We start from the raw sequence: 13,653 nt of genomic DNA, 5'->3' as shown, positions 1-13,653 counted from the left end.
GATAACTCATCTCTCTTTAACTGATTTAATCTAAATTAAACTTCACTCTTCAATAAATAATCTAAACAACAATACCATCAATCTGAGAGTCTAACAATGATAGTTAATACTCTTTACAGTTGATTATATCAAGCGGGATATTTATCTAAGTAACTTGATCCAAAATGAAAGTAAACTGAATCAACGATAATACTGCAAATTATATAAAGCAAAGAGATTCTGTCAACACTGGAAAATAATAAACAGCGAAGGAAATAAAATCACGGAAAGCAAGAATACTAACAAACCATCACATTTGCGAGAATTGGAAATGTATGACACAAGGAAATCAGTTGAATCCACCATAGGCTGGGCCCTTAGCCGCCAGCGAACACTGCTAAATTACTTCAGATAACGCGAGGGAACAACAACTTCACTTATATATTAATCATCACATTGAAAGAGCATTACAATATATTCGTGTTCTTCTCGACAGCAAGAGTCTGTAATTAAAATTACAATTTCAATAATACAGAGATTCCTCCCCTTTCCTTCTTACAAACATCTCCTTTTATAATAGGAAATGGTAAAAGATAAATGATAAACGTGATCCCTCAGGATCTCTCGATCTTGAGGGATTCGCAACAGATTTCCAACTTCAGACATCCTTTCCTTTCTCGCGCTGATTCTTTTGATTTGCTTTGGCCTTATCTGCAACCGCCGCGTACCTTCCTTAGCTTGCCGTTTTTTGTTGTTCCTTCATAGGGAATAGCATTTGTCCCTTTTGTTGTTTTCCTGCATAAAGAAGGGTAATAATTAGCTAAGTCGTAACTGCAGATAATTCCTTCATTTCTTACCGTAATTCCTTAATAAGTTAGCGCATTAAGATATAGAAAAGATAAGAATAAAGGAAAAGGATGATGAGTTTAATAGTAAATGCATACCTTTTCCATGACTCAATAATACCCTCCTCATCAATAACTTTGATTTTGACTGATCCATTATCATAGATTATCTCAATTTCATATGGACCTAACCAATGTGTTTGAATCTTTCTTTTAAAATCTTTAAACTGGGAATCAAATAAGAAAGTCCAATTACCTAGTTTGAATTTATTTAATTTGATTAATTTATCATGCCATTTTTTCCTCTATTGTTGGATGATATTAGTTCTTTGAATTGCATCTTGACAAATTTCATCAAGTTCATTGAGTTGAGCTAACCTTTGTTGATGTGCCTTTGAGAGATCCAATCCCAATCCTGTTGTGTTCTGAAGGTACTTATTTGGAATTCCATGGCAAGAAGAACTTGCTTTCCATATACAAGATCATAAGGTGTATGCCTAGTAGTATTTATCCATGTTATAGGGTATGCCCAAAGTGATTATGGAAGCTTTACTACTCAATCTATACGATAAAATCATATAGTTTTGGTCACAATGGCTTTGAGAACTCTATTTTTTTATTCCATTTTCCCATTGGCTTGTGGAGGATATGGATAAGACTTCCAATGCTTTGTCTTGTATTGCTCCACAATCTTTTGGACAAGTTTGCATGTAAACAAGTCACCTTGATCTATAAAAATCTCTCTTAAAACACCAAAACAAGTAAATATGTCCTCAAAAAGAAAATTAACAACACATTTTTTAGTGGCATAAAATAAGCTTCTACCCATTTGGTAATATAATAAGTACAAACAACATAACAAAAAAGAGGTTCGGCTCCCGCTCTGCAACCTGCGAGATCCGCATTCCGCGCAATCTGAAGACTGCGAGCGCGCCCGCTCTCTGCGAATTCTAATCCCTGCAGGCGTGTCCACCGAGGGCTTCGCTTCAAGCTGTGGCCGATCTGGTTGGATCTGCTGGCCCTTCATGGAGGAGCTGACTCCCCCCTAGGGGTCTTCCTCCCCTCCTCTGCCTTCCGCCGCTGAGGCCTTCAGAACCTTGCTGGCCTCTCTGCCCAAGAAGAAATGCGTGGAAGCTGCTAAGTTTGTGAAAAAACTAGAAGATATCCCTGAGATTGCCCTTCTGCCTGAAGGTCTGATTCAGGTAGCCTTATCTCTGGCAGATCATGCTCTGGTCGATCAGTTTACAGGTCTTTGGCCTTCCCCGAAATCAACGAGGAACTGGGTCACTAGGAACTGGGCTCCTCTAATAAAAAACAAGGTAACCTCTTACTTCCTCGGAAGAGGATATTTCTTATTTGAATTTTCTGAAAAAGAGGACAAGGATCTCATTTTCAGGAATGGCCCCTACTTCATGGGCCCTCAAGGCCTGTATTTAGATAAATGGATGCCAGACTTCAATCCGGCGGTGGATGTGCCTTCAGCAGTCCCAGTGTGAGTAAGACTCCCCAATCTTCCTATTCATTGCTGGAAGTGGGACTCTTTGAAACATATAGGAAACACTCTTGGGAAGTTTATAGACAAGGCCAACATCAAAGATCAGTACGATTGCGCTAGAATTTGTGTGGAGGTAGATCTAGAGGTCGAACTACCAGAAGCCATCAAAATAATTGTAGGTCCCTGGACGCATCTACAGAAATTGGACTATGAACAGCTGTCGTTCAAATGCCGAAAGTGTCACATCTACGGACACTTCGCTAGAGACTGCCCATCCAAAGGGGTAGAAGAAAAAGGGAAGGAAGAAGGATGGAATCAGGCAAAGCGACCCAAAACTTCACACAGGAAGAATGCAAATGCAAATGCAAAAGCTCCCCAAGCGGGCCCTGCCCAGAAACCATCCATGGAAAGCCAAGGGAGTAAATTTGAGATCCTTGGATAAGAAATCATGAACACGCAGGAGATAGAAGTCCCAAAGGAGATCTCTCCATCTAAATCCAAAAGTGTTCTAGAGATATCCAAAGGGAGGATGTCAAAAGAAGAAGAGGAAACCCAAGAGTCTGAGGAATCAGAGGAAGAAGGGGAAATAGGTGAATCACAGTCTACCCCTAGAAGATCTACAAGAGGGCGCATGTCAGTAAAGGAAAAAAGAGACCAACAAACTTACAAGGACAAGCTTCAGGGCAGCCAGCCAATGCTAGAGAAACTCCTAGCAAAAACCCCGAATATTAAGAGGATCCAAACCTAGAGCTCCAAAGGAGCTCATCACAACAAAAGTAAATGATGAAGATAGTCTCCTAGAATTGTAGGGGAATGGGCACTAAAGCTAAGGAAGAAGCAATGAATAGTTTAATAAGACTGAAAGCCCCAGACATTCTTCTCATCCAGGAGACTAAATTGGAGGATTCAGTCTTCCTCCATGCAAGCAAAAAATTTTGGAAGAAAGACGGAGCGCAAGCAACCTCTGCCCGTGGAGCATCGGGAGGACTTGGGTCACTCTAGAATCTAAATAAATTCTCATTAATCTCTGAGTCCCTGAACACTCATTGGATTTTGTTAAAAATGCAGCACTTAGAATCTAAGGAAATCATTTTCCTATTCAATGTATATGCTCCTAACAATGCAGGTGAGAAAAAATTATGTTGGGACTCCATCAAAAACTTGGCAGATCTAGAGAATCTGGAGAATACAATCATAGCTGGAGACCTCAACCTCACCCTCCTCTCGTCAGAAAAAAGAGGAGGCAGTATCGTTAGGGATCCAGCAAGAGAATTAGCGGAATATCTCATGCAAGATTGGGATCTGATAGACATTAAGCCGACTACTGGCAAGTTCATGTGGTCAAATAAGAGAGTTGGCCCAGGTTACATAGCGGCAAGACTTGACAGATTTTTGGTGCAAAGCTCCTTCCTACTTCTTGGACTAGAAGCTAGAATGCACATTCTTCGCAGCAGCGTATCAGATCACAAGCCTATTAGCCTAGAGTTGCTGCCCCCCAAGGATCTGGGGCCTATTCCTTTCAGATTCAGCTCTCTCTGGACCAAAGAGACAAAATTCATGGAAAAGGTCAGGGATTGTTGGAAAGATCCAGTCAAGGGATCAGCCTTTTTTGTTTGGGAGGAAAAACTCATAAGGGTTAAAGCCATGCTAAAAAATTGGGCTAAGACCTTGCCCAACCCTGCTACGGAAAGGAAAAAAATACAAATCGCTCTAGAAAGTCAGCATCTCCATCTTGAAGCAGCTAAAATCACTAAAGACGAGTTGTATAAGGAGGCCAAGCTTCAGCAAAGTTTCCATAAGGCCTGTCTGGAAGAAGAAGAGTATTGGAGGCTCAAGTCCAGAAGTATCTGGCGATAGAAACTCCTCATTTTTCCATAAACAATCCCAAGCCAGGAAAGGCCGCAATTCCATCATTGAAATAAAAGAAGACAACTGCATACTAAAGGACTTTGCAAGCATAAAAAAGGCAGCCTCAGAGCACTTTGAAAAGCTGTATAGGGAAGATCTAGGAGCTGGGCCAAATGAAATTCTGTTGGACGATGTCCCTAGCCTTATCACCTCCAACATGAGCTAGGCATTTGAAAGCAAAATCACACAAAAGGAAGTCAAGGAAGCCCTTTTCGCAATGGATCCCGACAAAGCTCTGGGACCGGACAGTTTTACGCCTAGATTTCTCCAGACCTGTTGGCAAATTGTTGAGAAGGAGTTCTTCAAAATGATTCAGAAGTCCCAAGGCTGTCGGAAGATTGGAGGCTGCACAAATTCAGCCTTTCTCGCCCTCATTCCCAAAGAGAAAGGAGCAAACTCTTTCAGTAGATTTCGCTCAATCTCCTTATGCAATATTGGGTACAAAGTGATAACCAAAGTGATAGCTAACAGGTTGAAAAGAATTCTCCCCAAAATCATCCCGGATAATCAAGGTGGATTTATTCATGGCAGGCAGCTGGTGGACAACTTCGTTCTGGTTCAAGAGGTGATTCATTCCAGCCTACATTGAAAGGAAAAAGGTATGGTTATTAAATTAGATCTAGCAAATGCTTTTGATCGTGTTAGACATAGGTTTTTGTTTGATGTGTTGCAAAAACTGGGGTTCAGTCAAAATTTCATCAAGTGGATCAGAGCATGTATTTCGGAGCCTTGGATTGCCCCCCTGGTGAACGGTAGGGCTGCTGATTTTTTCAAAGCCTCTAGAGGGCTGAGGTAGGGGTGTCCCCTTTCACCCCTCCTATTCGTCCTACAGGCCTCTATCCTCAGCTTTTATCTAGATAAAAAGCAGCAAGATCAAGACATCGTTGGCCTGTGCATTGCAACAGGGGTAAAAAGCATCAATCATGCCCTCTTCACTGATGATACATTACTGCTAGGGGATGCTTCTCTTCATTCAACTATTAAATTCAAAGAAGTACTAGAAGACTATTGTAAGGTCTCAGGCGGCGTATTAAACAATGGCAAATGCCACATCTACTGTTGGAATATTCATGCTTCAACTGCTAGCTCCATTGCCAGATGCCTCAGATTTGCAGCCTCAACTTCTTGGTCCTCATTTAAATATCTTGGTCTACCCATCTTTCACAAGAGGGCCTTGAGCAAAGACTGGTATCCTCAGTTAGACAAATTCAAAGCAAAAATGCAAGCTTGGGGATCCTCTTGGCTCAACATTGCCAGAAAATCAGTGCTCATTAAAGCAGTGCTCAGCAGCCTTCCGTTATTCAAATTCTCTGTTCTCCTGGCGCCTGTGGGAATCATCAAAAAGATGGAGGAGCTAATCAGACAGTTTTTCTGGAAAGGAGGCAAACAAAACGAGAAGAGAATTTCCCTAGTCAATTGGGAAACAGTCACCAGACCAATTCAGGAGGGAGGACTGAACTTCAAAGATCTCAGTGCTCAAAACCTAGCCATGGGAGCCAAATTGATTTGGAAAATAATAGCTCCTAATCCAGGTTGGGTACAAGTTGCACTGTGGAGGAAATACTTCAGAGGAACGAGACTTAGATGCCTGGATCAGCCCAAAAATCAACTCAGAACTCCTTTCAGCATGTTCATCAACAGAATTGGCTCGCTGATAAGAAATCACTCCTTCTGGATACCAGGAAATGGAAAACGTATCCACCTGTGGAATGACAGTATCCTGAATAGACCTCCGCTGGCAGAATCGAGAGACATGACAGAGTTGAAACATTGGATGTCAGATGCTAGCATCAACACACTGTGGGACCTCTCGAACTGGAAGGATGATGCTTGGACGGGCTGGAAACAGCTCCCAGTTCCTCCCGACTTGCATTCAGAGCTAGTAACACTCACCACGAAGATGCACGGGCTGGCTCCTATTCATGCGCACAGGCAGGACGTGAGAGGTTGGGGCACAAATCGGGTAGGCTACACGGTAGCTCAGGGATACGTTAAATGTCTAGAGCGACCCCACGTGCCTCCCAACCCTGCCCCCTGGGTAGGCATATGGAAAATCCCTTCAATTCCAAAATTTGACCACTTCTGTTGGCTTCTCTGCCATCAAAAAATTCTCACTGAAGACAGGCTTCAGAAAAGGGGCATCTATGGGCCTTCTAGATGCACGCTTTGCAAGGAAAACTTAGAATCCGCCTTCCATCTCATGATCGAGTGCAAGTTCGCAGCTTCTATATGGCAGGAGCTTCTTGTTTCCTAGAAATACAAGTTCATCTTCCCCTCCTCAGTTTCGGATCTGTTCGCGGGCTGGATGGCCAGATATCCAGGCCCATTTCCAAAAAATAAAACAATCAGGACAGCGTGGAGTGCTCTGCCAAAATTCATTAGCTGGCAAGTCTGGCTAGAAAGGAACAGAAGGATATTCCGAAATAAGGAACAGGACTACAGAATAGTTGCCAACTCAGTGAAAACTCAGCTAGTTGAGTGGCTGGAAGACAAAGGAGATGATTCAAATCTAAGCCAGCAGGACATAGATTTGGGTACCGCCCTCAATTTCAAGTTTCAAAAATCGAACAGCTCTCCGCCAACCCTCAAAGAATGGAAAATCAGGAAAAACGAAGAAGATTTTCAATCCTGGTTGTCCAATCAACCACTTCCCTCTCTCTTCTTTGATGGGGCAGCCAAAGGGAATCTAGGAATTGCTGGAGCTGGAGGGCTCATCATAAACCCAGATGACACATCTTCGCACAGATTTGCTTGGGGATTAGGCCATTCCTCAAGCATACAAGCTGAAGCGATGGCCCTTTTTCAAGGAATCAAACTCCTCAAAGAGTTGGGCCTTGAGGAGGCAAATGTCTTTGGGGACTCCCAGGTTATCATCAAAGCAGTGGCGACCAATTCTAATCCAGCGGACCTGCAGCTAGCAAGGATAATTACAAGGATCAAAGGCATGGCAAAGTCCCTAAATCTGAAATATTTTCATGTTTTGAGAACAAATAACAAAGAAGCAGACATTGAGGCAAACAAGGCAGTCCATTTAGCTGCCGGTACTATTCTCAGAGATAAGGAAATCCTTTGGGAACCAATCCCCTAAAGAGCCATGTTTTATTGCATTCTTTTGCAACAGTTTGTTTGTATTTTTCAGCTCGGGAAATTAGCAGCAGAAGTGCACTATATTAAATGTAAAAAGAGGAACCTGATTAGAGTAGGCGTTATATTCCTCTTGTTGGAAAGTTATGCAGAAATCTGCTTCTCCTTTTGTAACCGAATTTGTGGCTCTTAGCCAATCAGTTAATGAAATCCCATAACCGTTCTTGTAAAAAAAATTAATGAGTACAAACAAGAATATACATTTTCCACATTGCTCCTCAAAAAATTAGAGCCTATTTTTCAAATGGCCTTGTGAATACTTGAGGTTGTAGAGGCATCTCTCCTGTTTGAATTAGTGAACCCATTCTCTAACAGTTGCCACATCTTTCGACGTATTCTTTGGCATCCTTAAAAAGGGTAGGCAATAATACCTAAAAAGGACTTTATATGCAATTATTTTATTAGAAAAATGTCCTCTACATGGTTCATCACTACTTGATTTCAATATATCCATTACCTCATATTCTCACACGCATCCCCTGATTATTAGATTAGGTCCAATTCAAAAAAATTCTCCATGTATCCAAGAGTAAGGGGAATTCAATCTAGTAAACCTTTGTTTTTCTTTTAGTAACAACTATTGAGGTAGTTTTGTTGTAGCCAAATAGTTAGCAGTATCTATATATTAAGGATTTTTAGTAGCAATTGTGAATAAATGTTCATTATGAAAACTATCATCTATAGGAATTAATTCGTTTTTATTTTGGATCCTAGAAAGAAAATCAACAATGGTATTTTCCTTCCTAGGTTTATCTAATATAGCAATATTAAATTCATTTAATAACAAGAGCCATCTAATAATTCTACCATTGGTTATTGGTTTATTCATTAGATACCAAATAGTAGAATCAACAGTATGAAAAAGGTTTCATACCTAGTAATATGATGTTTGAACTTATTAAAGACATGAACAATTGCAAGAAACTCCTTTTCTGTTACAATTTAATTTAACTCTACAAGAATGAAATATTTACTTACATAATAAATAGTGTAAGGAGTTTGATGCTCTTTCTATCATAAGACAACTCCTAATGCAGTGTCCGAAGCATCAATAGAAATATGAAATGGAAGAGACCAATTTGGTCCTCTTAAAATTGGTCCTTCAAAAAGTTTTTGTTGAAAGTGTCAAAAGCAAGTTGGCATGAAGGATTCCAACTAAATTCACTATATTTGACAAGAAATTTAAAGAGTGGCAATGTTATCTTTGTAAAATTTTCTATAAATATTCTATAATAGTCAGCATGTCCAATAAGACTTCTTACATCTTTTTGAGTTTTAGGTGTTGAGAGTTTAGAAATAAGTTCAAAATTTATTGAATCAACTTGAATCCCTACAATCAAAACATGATACACCAAAACAATTCCTTCATTTAACAAGGGCTACATAGTAGCTAGTGCCTGCCACTTAGTTTAAATGAAACTAAATCAAAGTAAAAATATTAAATTCAAGTTAGTATTAAGGTTTAGAATCGGTTTAATTTATTTCTATTGATTTGTAAATTGAGGTATTTGGTTATTTTTAATTCAACATTGTCACGGTGGATAATCTAATCCTACCTAGAAACAATAATAATAAATTTCTGATTGGTTCATCATATGTGCATGTTGGAAAGTCAGATTTGCATATATGTAAACAAATTGATCACAAAACAACTGATATATTTTTTTAAAGAGATATTGCAATCTCCCATAGAAAAAGGAAAAAGAAAAAAGAGATATTGCACACCCATTTAATAGAAATTGAGGTTTTTGCATACATGTATATCTTGTTTATTCAATTTCTTTTATCTCAACTTCTCTTAGTTAATCTTTGAATAATATGTAAATAATTTTATTTATTTATTTATTTTAATAACACTTTATTTATAACATTTTATTTTGAGTGTTTTGACAATTCGGAATATCCATAGTAGTCATTTTTGTGTCAACGTTTTGAGTCTATAAGACTCATCGTCACAACAAATCCACAGAGAAGAGCAAGGATGAAATGTAATATATATGGAATGGAAGGATCAGAACAAAGAAAGAGTCGACTAGCAAACCCTAAAATTAATTTCTATGAAGTGAAAATTCACTTTATTATAGGGGAATATATTAGTAAATGATATTATTATTAATGTTAATTATTATTATTATTATTATTATTATTATAGTTTCTTATTAAGAATAACTATAAATAATGATAAAAGTAGTAATCTTTTATTATTATCAGTATTAGTAATCATTCTTCTTTTATTACTAATAATAAAGTTTAATTAATAATAATAATAACAAAGCTAATTATTATTAACTTTATAGTATAACAATAATTATAATTAATAAAGTTGATAATAATAATTAATGATATAAGAATTGTTTAATAATATAGATAATAATTGCCAGGGGATATATGAATGTTATAGTTAGGGCTAATTAATATTGTATTAATTAATGATTAAAATAGATGTGTCAGTTATGTATTTAGTGTTTGTTTTTCTAACCACTATGATGGTTGGAATTAACGTATTTAATGTTTGTTTTTCTAACCATGATGATGGTTTATTGATTGGAGATGGTCATGTTTGAATTTCAAAGAAAATCTAGCTGGAAAAAATGTTAATATGAGTAATATTATTCATTGTATTAAAAAAATTCAAAAAAAAAAAACTAATATGAGTAATTTTATTCAACATATTAAATTTTTGTATTAGTTTTTGTGATAGTTGCTTGAAATTTTTAATGGCATTTAAAAAAAAAATCTTCACGAAGAGTAATTTGGTTGTCGAGTTATATCTTTCAAGTTGATAATCCTTATTTAATGTTATTTTTTGAATTTAAAATGTGAAAAGTCAATTATCATCGAAGCTTTAAAGTTAAAGAAATTCTAATGAATTTGAATCAATGAATGATTAGAACAAAGCTTTAATGTGTGTGTGTGTGTGTGTGTGTGTGTGTGTGTGTGTGTGTGTGTGTGTGTGTGTGTGTGTGTGTGTGTGTGCACGTGAGAGAGAGAGAGAGAAAGAGAGAGATTATTGTTGATTGAAAAATAAAATTTGATATTAAAATTTATTTTTTAAATTAATGATTTTTTTTTAACTTAAAATGGCTAGAAGTCTCCCTGATCGGGGTGTGTGCTGACAAATCGAATCCTTTGGGATCGAAGCCATGTCTAATCTTAAGGAGGATAGTACTGGTGGGCGGCGAAGTCACCACCCTCGCACGTATGGTAAGGATATCAAGGTTGCGGCACGCATGCATGAAACGAATGTTGATAGAACCAACCTATGTGACACTTTATTGTTGTGGTTAAGGGTCTGCCTTTGCTCATTCTCAAGCATTGGTTTACTGGTTGTTGTCTTTGATATTGGTTTCGTGGTCTTGGGTTGCGGGGTTGCCCCAGAGGGAAGCTACACAAGTGGGCTTCTCAAGTGCAGTTGAATCCCTTCGTGTCATGTCCTCAGACTTCGGGTATGTTATTTCTTTCCATGCTTTTCATCGCATGCTCTCGGCGTCCTTCATGCATGTGTCAATTCGAAAAGGAAGGTTTCACAATATGGGGTTGCAAGCCAGTGGACTATCTATCATGAATTATGGAAAGATCTTGAAGGGTTGTGTTATGAACTACTTACATTCCATCTTGTTGTCTATGTTCTCTTTGGAATTTTACTCTCCCGCATGGGAATGTATGGTCTTTCTGGAGCTTGGAGTTCTCAATATGCTACATGTTTGGTTGTTTGTATTCACCATATCCTTCATTTGATGTCTATGAAAGTGTGGACGAAACAGGGTCTTATGCATCTGGTTCTTTGCATTATATCCCTGTGTTTAGTTTTCAACAGGCTCGGGGAGCCCAGGTTTGTGGTTCCTTTCCTTGGGAAACAAACCCATCTTATTTTATTTTCAGTGGTTGGATTAAGGCCTAATGTTCATTGTTCGGTGTCATTATTATGTGTTCACCTTCCAGGTCTTTACTTTCTGTGCAACAATTGAGACCTAAGATTCCCTAGTAGCTTCATGCTCAGAATCTAGGTTATCTGTTTTAAGTGTCTTTACCCAACCATTGTTTCATGGCTCAACCCGCCTCAGGTTCTAGCTCTCCGACGAGAGGTGGACGAGGGCGCAGAAAGAATATGGGATGAGACAATGTCAACAGTCCAGCCTAGCCCTATGACCTGAGGGGTTGGGGTCGCAAGTCTGCAACTCGGATAATCTAGGATGCTACCCATGCTTACCAAAAAAGAACCCCTTCTCAGGTTTGACAGTTAATTTCAAATTGAAAATAAAAGTTTAACCAGCAGGAAGAGATGAACATTCACTTGGAGGATTAGAGAGAGTTGGTACCGGACCCTCGTGACTCTAGAGGCCGCACCTCTTAATATAAGAAGATAGTCCACTTGTATTTGTTAATGAAGAACATTATAGCCAAATCCATCATGAACTCTCTAGCTGACCCTTCTAAGTTTGGCCTTGGTTTTTTGGATCTTCAGAAGGAATTTCATCTGATTCAATTCCAACTTCAGCAACAGAATATCCGCCTCAGCTGCATTTAGAAACACATTCCATGTATTCCACAAACTGAGTTGTCATGTTCAAGTGCGAAACATCTAGCCCCTATGGATTCCTATGATGAATAACATTATGCTTGGTTTAGTTTGATTTTAAATTTTGTTTAACTATATATGGTAAAGTTGTCAGTTAGACGATTATGTTTCAGTTACTTAGATCGTAGAAGTATACAAGACATTCAAACATATAAGGCTCTGTTAGATAGACTTAAACTTTTATGTTTTTGGATGGCATACAATGTTGTTCGATGGCCGATAGACTTGGTTTCCCTATGGGCAGGTTGAGGCCACCGAACCCCTTGATTTCTGGTTGTAACCTACTTTTTGAAGAAGATGAATGAAAAGGTCCTGCCAAGCTTACAAAAAAATGGCTAGAAGTCAATTTATCCTAAAGCATCTAGAGTTAAAATGCCACCAACGTATATTCAAGAGAAGAGAAAGTCTATCTATAGCGGTATCTCCTAAGAGTTTCATTGATTATGCTATAAATGTGCTAGTTCTTAAGGTGGATGTATAGTGAGGAAACACAACATTGACAAACACTTCTTCAGTTAGTGCGTGGATATTTATTTGAATGAAATGAAAATGTGACCATGAATTTCATGAAATAAGAATCGCAGTAGTTTGTGGTGCATCTATCAATGAGAGAAAAGGTGATATGATTAAACTAGCATTAAAATTGAACTGTTACCATCATACCACAAGTTACAAGGCATGGCCCAATAAGATCTTCAAAATCATAACCAATACCATTACAAATAAATGATAATAAAAATTGTAATAAATAAATAAAAATTATCTAAAGTTTCACTTTGTAAAATTGAAAATTATTTAACTTGTTTGACCAAAATAATAGGTGGTCAACCTAAAACCAAATGTGTAATACATGTTGTGGCAGGCATAATAACATATGGTGTTTTTCATGACTCAAAAAAAGATTATTTTCTTAACACTTACAAAGATATTTTTCCAAATTTTCCAAGGTTTCTTCAAAGTATTACTATACACTATAAAGTTATCCATGTACACCTCTAAACAATCATGGATCAAAGGAGAGAAAATACCTAGAACTGCTCATTGACAGGTAGAACAAAGTTTCCAATCAAACAAGAACTTTTCTGAGTTCTCACTTTTTAGAGTTAGCGAAAAATCATCTCATTTTCAAAAGTGTTGATTCAGAATACACCTTGGTTTTTGGAGCATATTTTTTGACATTTTAAACTTTCTTATGTATCAAGTATGAACATTTTTTTTAAATGTTAGTGATTTTCATGTTGATTTCGAAAATGTTGATGCAGCATCAACTCTTTTTTGGGGGAGCGTACTTTTGACACTTTAAATTTTCTAATGTATTAATTGTGGATAATTATTTTTTAACTTTAACAATTTTTGAAGTAGTCGTCTTGTTCTTCTTCCTTGAGATATTTATTTTTTGTGTTTTTCAAGTTTGTGTTTTCCTGTTTTTCTTTTCAATTTTTTTTTTTGTAATGAAATCTTCGTTCTTTTGCATAGTTAAAATAAAAGTCAATATTTTAAAGTTAGGTTTTTCTATATATTTATGTATCGTTAATTAATATTTCAATGTACATCAAATAATTGTCACTAAAAAAAATAAAGATTTGACAAAAATATACATTTTGAATATAAATATAATATAAAAATTACACATTTGGAGGCTTTTTTGTTGAAAATGACATGTCAAATAAATGATTTTTATGGGAAAATTTTAACAAGAAAAA

At 37.4% G+C, this 13,653-nt stretch overlaps 1 protein-coding gene across 1 annotated transcript; it reads left to right on the top strand.

The window, feature by feature from the left end:
- The first annotated feature begins 6,532 nt into the window (after positions 1-6,532).
- LOC149146742 (uncharacterized) lies at positions 6,533-7,315 on the top strand. Its single transcript, XM_089452845.1, has one exon. It carries the CDS (start codon positions 6,533-6,535, stop codon positions 7,313-7,315), a length of 783 nt encoding a protein of 260 aa, XP_089308971.1.
- The last annotated feature ends 6,338 nt before the right edge of the window (positions 7,316-13,653 follow it).

The sequence above is a fragment of the Pinus tabuliformis genome, chromosome X (assembly GCF_031772625.1).
Source record: "Pinus tabuliformis cultivar Carrire ecotype Pingquan chromosome X, CPIR1, whole genome shotgun sequence".
NCBI lineage: Eukaryota > Viridiplantae > Streptophyta > Pinopsida > Pinales > Pinaceae > Pinus > Pinus tabuliformis.
This window is presented reverse-complemented; position numbering and strand designations above follow the sequence as displayed.